General features: G+C 42.2%; 1 protein-coding gene and 1 non-coding gene across 2 annotated transcripts in view; both read left to right on the top strand.

The window, feature by feature from the left end:
* RAB3GAP2 (RAB3 GTPase activating non-catalytic protein subunit 2) overlaps positions 1-14944 on the top strand; it is a 55014-nt gene that overhangs the window by 21786 nt on the left and 18284 nt on the right. The window contains exons 9-19 of the mRNA XM_066380355.1: positions 2466-2564; positions 4298-4446; positions 5284-5363; positions 5443-5532; positions 7052-7191; positions 8221-8437; positions 8928-9071; positions 9285-9367; positions 9688-9752; positions 12709-12799; positions 14400-14527. Coding sequence (XP_066236452.1) covers positions 2466-2564; positions 4298-4446; positions 5284-5363; positions 5443-5532; positions 7052-7191; positions 8221-8437; positions 8928-9071; positions 9285-9367; positions 9688-9752; positions 12709-12799; positions 14400-14527 — 1286 coding nt within the window. The remainder of the gene's footprint in view (positions 1-2465; positions 2565-4297; positions 4447-5283; positions 5364-5442; positions 5533-7051; positions 7192-8220; positions 8438-8927; positions 9072-9284; positions 9368-9687; positions 9753-12708; positions 12800-14399; positions 14528-14944) is intronic.
* Positions 3555-3686, top strand: LOC136389810 (small nucleolar RNA SNORA36 family). Its single transcript, XR_010748380.1, has one exon. It is a non-coding gene; the product is annotated as a small nucleolar RNA SNORA36 family (small nucleolar RNA).

The raw sequence follows: 14944 nt of genomic DNA, 5'->3' as shown, positions 1-14944 counted from the left end.
TCAGGGATGAAAAGGATACAAATACGGAAGAATTATTATTATTATTATTATTATTATTGAAAGGCAGGAAGGCAGAGAGATAGACTCCTACATGTGCCTTGACCAAGATCCAGCTGGCAAGCCCTCTATGCTCTACCCATCTGGGGCTTTTGCTCTGTTGCTTGGCAACCAAGCTATTTCAGTGCCTGAGACGAGGCCCTGGTGCCATCCTCAGTACCTGGGGCAACTTGCTCAAATGAGCCATGAAGTAGAAGGAAGGGGGGGGGAGGGGTAGAGAGCAGATGGATGCTTCTTCTGTGTGCCCTGACTGGGAATTGAGCCCAGCAATTCCACATGCTGGGCTGACGCTCTACCACTGAACCAACTGGCCAGGGCTGAAAGATTTCTTACTTATATGCCCCTCAGTTTACATTTCGTTGCCGTCATAATACACTGCTCACAAAAATGGGATATTTTATAGCTTCAGATTCATTTTGAAAATATCCGCTAATTTTTGTGAGCAGTGTATTTTGAGAAGATATTGTATATCACCAGATGCAAGGTGCCATTGATTATAAGATGCATTTGTTATTTCGTGTCGCTAAGAAGCAAAAACGCTGCCTGTGAAAGACGTACCATCAAAGTTAAATCCCATTTTTAAAGATGTTTAAACAGGGGACAAAAGCCTTAAAAAGTAAGTGAAAATACCAATATACATGCCGACTTTCTCTTTTTCCTCTGAGTTTGGGTGAGAGGGACCTTAGTGGCCCTAAACCAAAGTTTTAACTCTTACATGCTTTAGACAGCTCCCTGCAAATACTGGTTAATTAGGATGGGCTTGCTGACTTCTAAAGGCTGTTTATAAATCTTGAATTAAACTGTAGGATGCAAAATAAATAATTTCTCCTAGGGGAAGAACACAGCCTCTTCTATGACAATAGAATGTTTTTCATGGTCTTTGTAGCAGGTGGATGTGATTGGTACAATTCTGAAGTCTTGGTCATGTGGTTCTCTTAATACAGGCTTTTTCTATTAAGTCGGAATTTGTTTGAATTTTCATAATTTAAAAAATTATTTAAATTTAACCCATTATAAACTTACTGTTTTAAGGATGGTTAAAATAGTCACTATATTATATATACCCAGAGAGACTGGCAGTTTTCTGTAGGTAAGGATTCTGTCAACAAAATGAACTAGAAATGGACAGTTATTACATAATCTGTACTCTCAGCCATTTTTACTGATATTTTTGAATTCCTGTTTATTTTGTTATTTATAAGACCATAGAGCCATTTTGTTTCCTAGAAATAAGTACATAAGCCATTTAGTGTCCTCTCATTATAAATTGCTCTAAAAAGAATTCTGATTACTTAGCCACAAATTGTTGTGACTTTTATTTTACAATATAGGAAAATTCTCTCTTCTTGGCCTTACCTGTCAAATTGGAATGTGTAGTGGACTGTATTTTTCCTTCTTTAAAATACTTCACTTTCCAGAATAAACAGCGAGCATCCTGCCATATTCTAATGTCTAGCTTGAGAATTTACTGATAAGTAGACCTTGTGCATGAGCCTGCGGCAGAATGTGTGACTGTCACTTTTCGTAGGATAATGGTTGGGATTTCATTCCTTTTTCCTGGTGGTACTACCACTGTTAACACGTTTCTAGCAGTAGAGACCTTGCAGTAAGGACTCCATCCAGCACATTATCGGGGCTTTAGATTTTCAGAGGGAGATCCTGGTTGTTGTCCCCAGGATGTTATCCACTTTCTCAAGGGAAAAAATTGCTTACTTAGCTCCAATTGCAGTTTGCATTGACCCTGATTATTAGTCACAGAGTTTGTTTGTTTTTTGTGGGGGTTTTTGTATTTTTCTGAAGTGAGAAGCAGGGAGACAGACTCCCACATGTGCCTGACCGGGATCCACCTGGCATGCCCACTAGGGAGCCATGCTTTGCCCATCTTGGGCATTGCTCCATTGCAACCAGAGCCATTCTAGCGCCTGAGGCAGAGGCCATGGAGCCGTCCTCAATGCCTGGGCCAGCTTTGCTCCAGTGGAGCCTTGGCTGTGGGAGGGGAAGAGAGAGAGAGAGAGAAAGGAGAGGGGGAGGGGAGAAGCAGATGGGCACTTCTCCTGTGTGCCCTGGCCAGGAATTGAACCTGGGACTTCGGCACACCGGGCCAGTGCTCTACCACTGAGCCAAACATCCAGGGCCTAGTCACAGAGTTTTTAATAGTCTTCTCTAATTACTGGAGTGTTCCCAAATCTCTTGTGACAGCCAGTGTGCCCTTTTAACATGTGTGTTTTATATGCATTATCTCAGTGTGAATAAATCTCCGTCTGCTTTGTTTACATTATTATGTCTCATTACTGTTAGTTGAAATTTTAGAAAAATAAGTTGTTAACATTTTTTTGATTTTGTTCTTATAAAACTTTATTCTGTCCATTAGAGTTAAGCTTGATTTGTCTAATTTTTATCTTTGACAGCGGCAGCATCAGGCAATGAGAACATACAACCACCACCATTAGCTTACAAGAAGTGGGGTCTACAAGACATTGACACTATTATTGATCATGCTAGTATTGGTAAGTATTATAGTTCAGCTTTTTTGGAATTTATTTTTTATACTTTGGGTATAAAATTTACTTTTTGGTTGAAGTATCATTGATTATATGAAAAGAAAATGCCTTGTTTTTAGTGAGGCACTTGGAAGTTAGTATGGATTATCATAGGTTTATTTCTTGAACAGTTTTGATAATCGTGTGCTCAGCAGCAGTCTGCACAGTGTTGTCACGTACTGATTTCATTTTTTTGCAGACAAGTTTAATCCATATAATTACCATATGGATTAGTCTTTAAAAGTGTAACCTTTAAAGCAGCAGAATATAGCTAAAAGCAGATTTCTCCTTGTTACCAGGTTGCTGTGCTAGGCATCAGGAACACAGAGGAGAAGGCATGGTCCCCGCTGTCAGAAGCACGGGTGTAGTTGGAAGAAGCGTGGAGAATGGTTACAGGGCCACAGCCTTGCTGTTGTTATAGTAGATGTGGGCCGGCTGCAGTGGGGGCCAATAGAGGTTCCAGCACTGAGGTCCTCTGAGCATAGAAGGAGAAGGACATGACCAGGAGAACAGCACAGAGGAGGCATTCTTGCCATGTAGGCATGGGGATAGGAACGTGTTATCTCCTGGAGAAACAGCGGGTGCCAAGCAGAACAAGAGTGAAGCCATAGACAGAAATAGAAATCAGATAGTGACGGGCCCAGGGTCCTGTGGAGAGGCATTCTGAGCTTTCTCATGGCCACACTGGGAGCCATGGAAGAATTCAGAGCAGGAGAAGGATACTAGCTCAGCCTGTTAGAAAAATCACTTTGGAGAAAGTCCGCATGGTCTGCACATTGGCCCCTGGGCACGAGCAGGGAGGAAGGGCAGGAGTGTGGTTTAGAGGCCAGACAGGAGATAACAACATGCAGAGCATTTATTGTAATAGTATTGTATACAGTCCTCTGTGCCAAACACCTGATTGGTACACATTCCCTGTGTCTTCACTTTTTTTGCTGACATAAAAATGCTACAGAATTCCAAAGTGTTGAGTTCATTTCAGGGTAGCATCCCTGTTCTGTTAATTAAACTTTGGAACATTGAAACGGGCTAGGAACAATGAGTGGATGGAAAACATGACTCTCTCCATTTACTTCCCAGCCTACAAAATGGGGGGGGGGGGGGGAAATGCGTGAACTTATGTAAGGATCTGATTGGCTCATTCAACAAATAAATGAACGAGTACCTAGGATGTCCCAGGAGCTAATAATATCAGTTCTAGAAATACAAAGCAGACAGGACCCTGCCCTGATGAAGCTTACATTCTGGTGCTAAGGGAACCAACAGTAACCAGACCAAATGTATAATATGGCAGAATGTTAGTACACATCATGAAAAAAATCAGCAGAATTATGTTAAAGGAAAGAGGTGCTTCAGGTAGGCCTGTGAGGAAAGTCCTCTCCAGGGAGGTGACATTCAGACTGGGACATGAGGGTGAGAAGGAGCCGGCCACAGAAGGGGGTGTAGGAGGAACTGTCTCAGCAGAGGAAGCAGCAAATGTCAGGTGTAATACAGTGTGGCATAGAGGAATTGTAGATGGCAACTTTAATATTACCAAAATGTTATGATACTAATTTTGTAGCTTTTAAAAATGACTTTTACCTGTTAAATAAAATTGAGCAGCTAGTCTCTTAGAATGGAATGGAAGTAAACATTCAGTGACCAATAATAGCAGTGTCATTTCAGTGCATTGGAATCATGTGTTGTCGCTTTATTATTAGGTATTATGACGCTTTCCCCTTTTGATCAAATGAAGACTGCCTCCAACATAGGCGGATTTAACGCAGCCATTAAAAACAGTCCACCAGCCATGTCGCAGTACATCACCGTAGGCTCCAATCCATTCACTGGCTTCTTCTATGCATTAGAGGTAAGAGTTTCATCCCTGGCCAAGAGTAAGGCCACAGGCTGGTTTTTCAGCTCGTCCACAAAATGGAGATGGTGCCTTTAGAAAGATGAAGCAGTTTCCATTTCTCCATTTCAGTTTAAGCTCAAGTGAATCTCCGCTCATTTTCTTCTGAATTCTTTAAATTAATTGAAAAGGTACTAACATCAGTGTATAACAAACTTCTTTGTTTCTGATGCCCCAAGTTCTCGGACACTTGAGTTGCCCTTAGATACTGGGGTAGGGGTCAGAGCTCAGGGGTGTGGATGTCAGCCACCAGGAACTGACGTTAACAAGGAATTATCTGGCCAGAACCAGCTGCCGACCATTGCTAAGTGGTAAAAATGGCTTCTTAAAGCGGGGAGGGTCAGGTGTTAGACTTGGCAGCTCTTCTCACTTAGAAAGCTGCCTTCTCGGAACTGCCCAACGTATCTTTTTACTTTCATAAAAAATATTATTATTTTTAAAAGAGGGAAAAGAGCCAGTGGTGAGTAGCTGGGAAATCCAGCCCTCCTACAGGAATGCCATCTTATGTCCTGGTTTAAAATGGTAAATCCTGTGGCCACTTAAAGAGGGAAGTCCTAAACATAAAACAGACTTTTACATTGTGATTTTTACATTGACACCATGTACGTAAAACTTCTGATGCTATTGCTACCTCCTGAAATAAAGTTTTTCCTGTGCCTTCGGAGAGAAGCCACATACATACCCTTGCTAGTCCAGGCTTGACAGCCGTTTCTAGCTTTTTAAAGCAGGCCTGGTTTAGAAAGTATGTCTTGTTCCTTTGCCACCTGTTACGTTTTCCACGTGTTTTTTCCCCAGGGAAGCACGCAGCCTTTGCTATCTCACGTGGCCCTGGCCGTTGCCAGCAAACTTACTTCTGCTCTGTTTAACGCCGCCAGGTAATTTGGCTTCTAATCTGATAGTCTGCCCTTGGGGACCCTGGAAGCCTGGTTTTAACCTCCTGCTTGCTCTTTTCAGTGGTTGGCTTGGTTGGAAAAGTAAGCACGAGGAGGAAGCCGTCCAGAAGCAGAAGCCAAAGGTCGAACCGGCCACTCCCTTAGCTGTGAGGCAAGTCCACCGCGCACCTTTCACATCTGAGTGTCTTTATTTTATTTTATTAATTTTATTTGTATTTTTTCGAAGTTAGAAGCAGGGAGGCGGTCAGACAGACCCCCGCATGTGCCCGACTGGGATCTACCCAGCATGCCCATCAGGGGGCGATGCTCTGCCCATCTGGGACACTACTGTATTGCAGCAGGAGACATTCTAGTGCCTGAGGCAGAGGCCATGGAGCCATCCTCAGCCCCCGGGCCAGTTTTGCTCCAGTAGAGCCCTGACTGCGGGAGGAGAAGAGACAGAGAGGAAGGAGAGGGGGAAGGGTGGAGAAGCAGATGGGCGCTTCTCCTGAGTGCCCTGGCCGGTAATCAAACCTGGGACTTCACATGCCGAGCTGATGCTCTACCACTGAGCCAACTGGCCAGGGCCACGTTTGAGTATTTTTAAATGGACTGAGATCTGTGGCCTTTCAGTATGCTTAGCTGCTGCTTTAATCTCCCAAGTTCCTGGGGCCTCTGAAAGTCATCGGTGTGATTTTCCCAGTAGAGTGTGAATTCCATGGGGACAACGGTCCTTGCCTGGTTCATTCGTCACCGTCTCCCGGTTCTGTCGCAGGTGCTCAGTATGTATACCTGAGAGTGCTTTTTTGCAAACACCTATCGATGATGATTTTCTTTTTAAAAAGAGTTTGTCAGTAAGCTGTAAAAAATTACAAAGTACTTAAAGATTTCTTTAGAAAAAATAAAATCAGGAATCGCTTGCATTCAGGCTCTCCTCAGAATGCTGGCTTTGCATCCTCGCTGTCTTCATCGGAGCTGTAGGAGGTTCAGAGTATTGGTCAGGTTTGGGAAGAGAGCGTGTGATTTGTGCTAGACTTTGTTTTAAAATTATTTTTTACTACCTAGTATAAAGTACCACCAAATGGCCCTAAGAGATATAGCAAATTTAAACACTTTGGTCAAAGTGAGCTCTGTGGTCCTTTCTCTGTACTTCTTTAGTTTTATTTAAAGTTCTAATACTGATGATAGCTGAAGCACAGGTAGAGATAACTATTTAGGAGAAAGGAAGTTCTCACTTCAGACTGATAACCCTGGTATCAGCAAGATACGATGTCCAGCAAAACTTGAACAAATTAAGAATGAGACCATAAAATAGACAAAAGATGCCCATGTAGCAGCAAGTTTTCCAAAATTCAGTTGTTTGTGAGGGTATTGTGTTTTTTTGTGACAATAGTGCTTAATCGAGGAAAGATAGTTGTAGTAGACTTGATGTTCTCTAAAAATATAAGGCTGTGGGTATTTATATAGAAAACCTGCAAAGTGAAACATAGATGTTTTTATTTTATAATGGAAGAAATAACTATGTATTTTATAGTGCAAAATGTCAGGTGTAAACAGTTCATTATTAATCCATGCAAGGTTCATGTTTCTCTGTATAAAAAACAGATTCAGCCTATTGCGTTTATGCTTTATTTTGGTGTATATTTCTAGATTGGAATGTGATTTGAGATTTGTTGTTTTTTAAATACTAGATTTGGGCTTCCAGACTCTAGGCGCCATGGTGAGAGCATCTGTCTGTCTCCCTGTAACACACTAGCTGCAGTAACAGACGACTTTGGCAGAGTCATTCTATTGGATGTGGCTCGAGGAATTGCAATACGCATGTGGAAAGGTACTGCTTTAGAAAAATTCAGAAAGAAAGGTTAATTTGTCTTTTACCCCCATAGTTGAGCAATATCCCTCATGCACTGTGACCGGAATCCACCCAGCAAGCCCACTAGGGGGTGACCACACTCTGCCCATCTGGGGCGTTGCTCCCTTGCTCAGCAACTGAGCTCTTCTTAACACTTGAGGCAGAGGCCATGGAGCCATCCTCAGTACCTGGGGCCAACTCATTCCAATCAAACCGTGGCTGCAGGAGGGGAGGAGAGAGAGAAAGAGAGAGTGAGAGTGGGAGGGGTGGAGAAGTAGATGGGCACTTCTCCTATGTGCCCTGACCAGTAATCAAACCTGGGACTTCCACACGCTGGGCCGATGCTCTACCACTGAGCCACCAGCCAGGGCTATGCTTTCTTTTTTTAATGTGAACTTGGGTCAGCAATACTTGATCCAATCAAGTCATCCAACTGGCCTATCTTTAAGTCTAATGAGCTCAGAGGTACTTCTGACCTCTTTTTTCTGTACTTTTCAATTCTCACTGTTATTGCCAATTTCTAAATTCAGTTTTCTGCCTCTGCTACATTCAGTTCACTTCACCAGGGTTGGTTCACTTAGTTTTTTAGTAATTATATCAGTGGGGAGTTGCATTTAGCTGCTAATAACAGAGCCAACTACAGGATTGATATGAAATCACCATGATATCCTCAGGAAGCCAGTCTCCTTCCATGTAGCATCCCCATTCATGGTTATCTCATGGTGCAATTGGCTGCTGGAACTCCAGCCTTCTCATCTGTGTCCCAAGAAGGAGGAAGGTATGAGGCTTTAACGATACATTTTGCTTTTTACTATTAAGACGTCATGATTGAGTCCATGTTGATTATAATTATTAATATCTTGTTCAAGATATTTCATAATTTAAAAATAACCAAGTTTTACAACTTTTCTTAAATTCCCCCCTCCCCACATTCCATCCTACTTCTGCAGGCTACTATTAAACTTAGATTAATTAACTAATTAGTATCCCTTTTCTTCTGTCTCTAAGGGTATCGGGGTGCCCAGACTGGCTGGATCCAAATTATTGAGGACCTCCATGAGAGAGTCCCAGAGAAGGCAGATTCCTCCCCCTTTGGAAACACGCAGGGTCCCAGCCGAGTGGCTCAGTTCCTTGTGATCTACGCGCCACGCAGGGGGATTTTAGAGGTGTGGAGCACGCAGCAGGGGCCCAGAGTGGGGGCCTTCAACGTGGGCAAGCACTGCAGGTAGGCCGCAAGCTGGCGTCTCCCTGGGGGCTGCGAGCAGTGCTTTAGCTGAGGAAAGCTTAGACTGAATCTGCTGATGCGTTTGCACATTGTTAGAGACATGAAACGTTCTTTATTATGGTTTTTCCTGCATGTATCTGATAGCAAAGGAGTCTTCTTGAAAAGGCCATGGTGTATACTGAATGGAGTTTGCTTTGCTGCTGCCATTCATCCCCTCACTTAGGCTGCGGGAGCTCCAAAGGGAAGAGTCTTCTGAAGTGAGATGTGAAGGCTTTGTTTGCCATTGCAACTCAGGCCTGTGCTCACTTAACTTAAAAGCGTGTTTTAATAGGTGGAACTCTGCTCATCACGGTCTGCTTGACTTCTGTTTTGGGGATCAGTTTGTATTTATTTGCTTTACTGATGTCCTGGCTTGCTGATAATGTAGGGTTCCCTAGCTATAAAGAGCGCCATTTCTCTGATATGTTCCATGTTGGTCTGCCTTCTTTAGGCTTCTGTATCCTGGCTATAAAATAATGGGCTTAAATAACGTCACAAGTCAGAGTTGGCAGCCACAGACGTACCAGATCTGCCTTCTTGATCCTGTGTCCGCAAGTGTGAAAACAGTGACCGTTCCTTTCCATCTGGCGCTGAGGTAAGATGTCCTGTCTGCTCACTGATATCCGTCTGCTAACTTTTCCGAGTCCCATGTTTTGCTCTTATTTTGTAGTGATTGTTTTTTTTTTCTTATTAGACTGATACTTTTAAAGTTAAGTAGGAAGAACATAAATGACCAAAAAAAGCTGGAGTGTCAGAATTAGAAGGCAAAGTACGTCACATTCTTGAGCGCGTGTATGTCTTGTTTCAGTGACAAGAAGAGCGAGCGCGCCAAGGACCTGCACCTGGTGAAGAAACTGTCCGCCTTGCTGAAAACGAAGTCTCCCAACCTTGGTAGGTGTGCTTGAACAGAATAAAGCACACACCGTCACTTTTTAAAGTCATAAGATGTTCTAAAAGGAGCAGTCAAAAGACTCGACAGCCATTAGGAGCGATGGCAGGTCCCCTTCAGAAGGAAGTGGGGTGCAGGTCATCCCGTGTGCTCTGCAGTGAATTGCTCCATCAGGATAGGTTAATGTTTACAGCAATAACGTGAGGGGACCCAGACATCCTTTAAACTGACTGCTTATATAAATACATGCATGTTTCCTTCAGAATAAAGTTTACCTGCAATAAAAGTGGAAGTTTCACTGTGGTCAACTTTCTCTTTCCAGATTTAGTTGAGACAGAAATAAAGGAATTGATCCTTGACATTAAGTACCCTGCAACCAAAAAACAAGTAAGTGTGTACACTGCTGCCCCGCCAAGTGGCTGTTCCGTGTCCCTCTAAGGACATTCTTTACCTTCTTATTTTTCTCCAGATGTGACGGGCTGTTTTCTTGCCATGTTTTTACTCGTGTTCATTCTTTTTGTTATTCCCACATGCAAGGCCCTGCTATCTCTTTGTTTCTTTTTTTAAAAAGTTAGGACTCTTACTACACATGCGAGTGCATGTGTTTTATACACATACACCCCTGTACATAATATATGTTTAGGTTAAAAAAAAGAAAAGTAAACCCACGGGGTGTCCACCCAGCTTAGGATAAAGTCGGATGTCATCCCTCATCCCTCAGCCGCCTCCCTTCCCCCATCCCTACGGCAACCAGTGTCCAGAATCTTGTTTCTCTGTTGCTTTTCTCAGCGTTATGTCATTTTTATGTTTCCTTTAATCATGTGGGTTTATTTTCTGACTTTTAAACTGTATAGTAAAGGGCTCATGCTCCATGTCCCCTGACGTCCCTCCTCCCATGCTCCTGGGTCTCTCCCATGAGGACACATTTGGCTGCGTGATTCATGGACAGTGCTCCAAGTCCCGTGACCACAGCTCAGCCACTCTGCCGTCCATGCACGTTCAGTGGCTGGCAGGGTCTTGCTGCTCTAAACCATGATGCTATGATTACCCTTCTATGTGTCTCCTGGTGCCCACGCGCAGGAGTTTCTCCCAGCCATTGAGATCTTGCTCCTCGGCATCTGTCATCAGTGTGGCGCAAATAAACTCTTAAAAACATTCTCTGTAAAAAATAAAAGTTCTTCATTTATACCTAAGAGGGGAATTGCTAAGGCTCTGAGCTTCTTCATCTGATTGGCTGATGATAAATCGCTTCTGAAAATCTCATCCTAACACACGTTCCCACTCATCCTGTGGAAGGACCCTTTTGCTCCCCTGCCTCAACTCCAGGTCTAGGATGTAACTCGGGACTTCCTTCCCTCCTGCTCCTACCCAGTCCCCTTGGGATGCTGCTCGGGTCCTAATGCTGCAACCTTGCAGGACACTTCCATCCCCGTGGATACAGTGAACTCCTTGGCTCTGCATCAGGACCAGAGAGCCAATGACTACTCAGTTTCTAGTTATTTCATTAGTCACAGCTCTCCAACTTCTTCGTCTTTCCCTCTTTAAGCTCCTTCAAGTAGGAGCCTTACTGCATGTGTCTTTTTTATAATCCACAGTAGCAAAAGTAATGCTGGATACGTGGGAGAATTCAGTGACTACTCATCACTTTTTGTCCCTTTTATCTTCTTTAAAACCCTTTGTGTTATCTTATGTAGCATAGGCAAGTCCCTGTGACGTTCAGTCAAGTTTTCCATTCCACTGATGGTGCTGGTGAGCTGTCCTTTCTTTGGGGGCACAGTCTCAGGTGTTACGGGTCACTCATTTATGAGTGATGTCTAGAGTGACAAGTGGGCGTCTAGAGCGGCCACTTAGGGAACTGCAGCAGAAATGGGCCACAACCCAAATAGTCTTCTCACCTTGACCCCATGTTTCTTCTCTTACTTCATGGAACAGCACAATTGGGAAACTTTAACATAGTACAAACTGTCACCTTGATATTTTTTTCTTTATACTACCAAATTGTGTAAAAGCTATAGATTTTACAAGACATGCTAGAAAATCTATTACTGAAAGTTGTGTGTTGTTTTTGACACTAATGGGAGAAAAACCAGTTTTGACTTTGGAAGACTGGGTAGTAGGTAAGAAAGTAAGCCAGCTGGTAGCTTGTGTCTTAGTGGACAGAACAGGTGCAGGTGGGGTTTTCCAGGGTATTTGACCCTTTTGGTCACTTTTTTTATGTCCTCCAGGTAGTGGAGTCATCCTAGGCCTGACCAGCCTCTCGAGCACCCACTAAGAACCATTTCTCCCTCACAGACTCACAAATGTTGTGTTTTTTTATTTTATTTTAACAGAGACAGAGAGTCAGAGAGAGGGATAGATAGGGACAGACAGATAGGAACGGAGAGATGAGAAGCATCAATCATCAGTTTTTCGTTGCAACACCTTAGTTGTTCATTGATTGCTTTCTCATATGTGCCTTGACCACGGGCCTTCAGCAGACCGAGTAACCCCTTGCTCAAGCCAGCGACCTTGAGTCCAAGCTGGTGAGCTTTGTTCAAACTAGGTGAGCCCGCACTCAAGCTGGCGACCTCGGGGTCTCGAACCTGGGTCCTCTTATCCCAGTCCGAAGCTCTACCCACTGCACCACCACCTGGTCAGGCAAATGTTGTGTTTAGATCTGTGTTTGTCTTATGCCATAGTCTCAGCTTAACCTTTTACACTAATATCACCAATAATAGTCCTTAATTTAATGTGCTAATCTGAAATGATAGGTACAGTCTTGACCTGCTGTGTCTAACCCATAGTTGGTTCTGATGGTTGCTTCTTTAGGCATGAAGAGAGATTTTGGAACTGGTGATAAAGGCTCTTAAGTTCTACCAGGGGAAGGCAGGGGCAGCTGGGGGGAGTAGGGAGTATATATTTCTAGACTGGCCTAGAGATTCAGCCAGCTGCACCCATGAGCAGTAATTAAGCAGCAATTAAGTTGTTGTCAGGTTTTTTTATACTGGCCTGACAATAACAGTGTCTACTTTTCATTTATGCATATGTAGTATAGACTTACTCAAACTTGTCTTCCTAGTGAGTATCTCTGTCTCGGTTTCTGTTTCATCCTGGCTATCCTATTAAACATCAGTCTCTCTTGCTTGTTTTATTCTCAGTCTGGACTTTTTGTCGTTCTATTTGGCATGCCATGAAATTGATTACATATTAAGAAGTGACTTTAGTTCACAGGTATGTACACCGAAGCATCATAAAAATGGTGCTTCCCTTTGACACTTGGGGCAATGAAAGTGTAGGCGTAAAATGTCAAATGTGAACCAAAATCATTGCCTTCTAATTGCTGGAATTACTCCCTCTCTTCTAGGCTTTGGAGAGCATTTTGGCGAGTGAGCGTTTATCGTTTTCCTGCGTTAGGAACATCACTCACACACTCACAGATGCTTTAAAAAACCAAGGTAATAGGTTTATACTGATTGGGCATATGGTCTCACTTCAAATTTTATAACTGACTGTAGAAAGCTATTTATGGCTTATGATACTATCCTGTTTCTTTAATGTGGAAATAATATATATATATAAGAAAAATTTATTTCGTATCTTCTAGATTTAGGGGACTTTTTTATTCCCTATTTATTGTATGAGTTACTCTTTATCAGAGCTTTCTCTGAATATGTGGACTCTGCTTCTTACTGTACATACTTGTTTTTGATCTTTCCACTGTGAGGAAAGATACCAGAATAGAATGAAGTGATTGATTATTCTGATATGGTTGTTGGACATTTGACAGTCATTGGCATGACAGGGAAAGTTTGCTGCATTGTTTTTTATTTAACTTATGGGATGAGAGGGATTTTTGAGATGGGACATTCTTTCATGTCTTTTTGACCAAGATAATGGTAAAGTTGATTTGATTAATATTCTGTTAGTGTATGCAGTCCACATTTTCTCATCCCCTCTCTCATCAACAAAGTTAGGACTTCCAAAATCACAGACTCTGATTAAGTAATTAGTTCTGGGTTTTCCGGTTTACTGTTCAGAAAGTATTTGTCTGAAAAGAATTTCCTCTGTAACTGTAGGGTCTTAACCATACTCTCTCCAGCTGAGCTAGTAAAAATTAACTTATTCTGATTTTCTAATATCAATTACATTGTAGCATGTAGGGTACTGACTTTTTGCTTGTGATGTTAATTATGAAAAGCTAGCTTTATATTATATTTAAGCCAACTTAAAGTGACCTAATAAACAAATCATAATATACCCTTTCAGGACTTGAAGCATCCTAATTTTGAAGTTAGTTTTCAACATCTGTGTAAAGCTGACTTTTGGTAATCAGTGGACTCGTTTACTGAATAGAACTTGTTAGAAACACCTTTTAAAAAGCACAGTATACTCATAAAGCCCCTGCCCCTGTTCCACAGTGCTTTAACAACATATCAAAATGTATTAAATCAAAAATTATCTGGCCCTGGGCTGGGAGGAAACTAAATGCCATTGTTGGAGTTTTATAAAATCATCACTCTTTTCAACTTACCCATATATGAGAGTCCTAAAAATCTAGTATTTAGAATTCTATGTTTTATTATGGCTATAACAACTTACACAATATTCCAGATTACTATACCCTAAATAATAGTTCCTGGGGGTTTTCAGTGTCTACCTTTCTAAAGACTAAATATTTCTTTTATATGTAAATATTTGCCTTACCATACAGGAATGTATTACATAGTGAGTTTTTTCTTCCAGTATTAATCTTGGGGGGGGAAAACCCAAGCTGATTGATAGTATTAAGTGGAATTCTTCTTTTGGTCCCTTTACCAGCCTTTCCTGAGACTGTGTGTGACCCAGCCCACAGTTTCTGGGTGAGCTATGAACTCTGACCCCCCAGCATGACCAGGAGGCCGGGCAGCCCTCATCCTGTCTGGCTTCAGTGGGTGGGCCTCGCAGGCAGCATATGGGGGACGGGGGGAGAGAACACGAGGAATCTAACAGAGAAAAGCTTTTTCTGAATCTGTCAAATACATCTCTTCCATGTATTTCTTTCCTTCTTCCTTTCAGAGCTCGAGTCTGTGGACGAAGGGTTGCTGCAGTTTTGTGCCAGTAAACTGAAATTGCTCCACCTTTACGAATCCGTCTGTCAGTTAAATTCCTGTGATTTTCGTTCAGATGCATCATTTTCTGATAACGTGAGTAGTCCCATTACTCACTATACAAAATAATCTCTCTATTCTCCATTTTTAAGACTGGCAGTAAAGAAGTAGAAAATTAAGAATCTTTATAAAGCATAAAGTTGTATTTTCCTTATAAGACTCGCTGCTGGCTCTTTGGGCCTCACTGCTAAATGTATGTTGTTTGTGCTAGAAAATTAAGTTTTACTGTTAATCCGTTTGCACTACCGTAGAACCGTCTAGTTTTCTCAGGTCACTTTTTAAGGTTACTTCTTATAACACAACTTATGGACAGCATTTGCCAGTTAAAATATGGTCAGTTTACAGAAGTAGCCAAGCTCTAATTTCCTTTAAAGGAACAAAAATAATGATTCTGCCAACAGATAAGACCACTTTTTCTGTGTTGTTAGAAAACTAAGTCAGCTCATTTATCAT

This window comes from Saccopteryx leptura, chromosome 1 (assembly GCF_036850995.1).
Source record: "Saccopteryx leptura isolate mSacLep1 chromosome 1, mSacLep1_pri_phased_curated, whole genome shotgun sequence".
NCBI classification, from domain to species: domain Eukaryota; kingdom Metazoa; phylum Chordata; class Mammalia; order Chiroptera; family Emballonuridae; genus Saccopteryx; species Saccopteryx leptura.
Note: the sequence above shows the minus strand (reverse complement) of the source record. Positions and strands in the feature narration are given on the sequence as shown.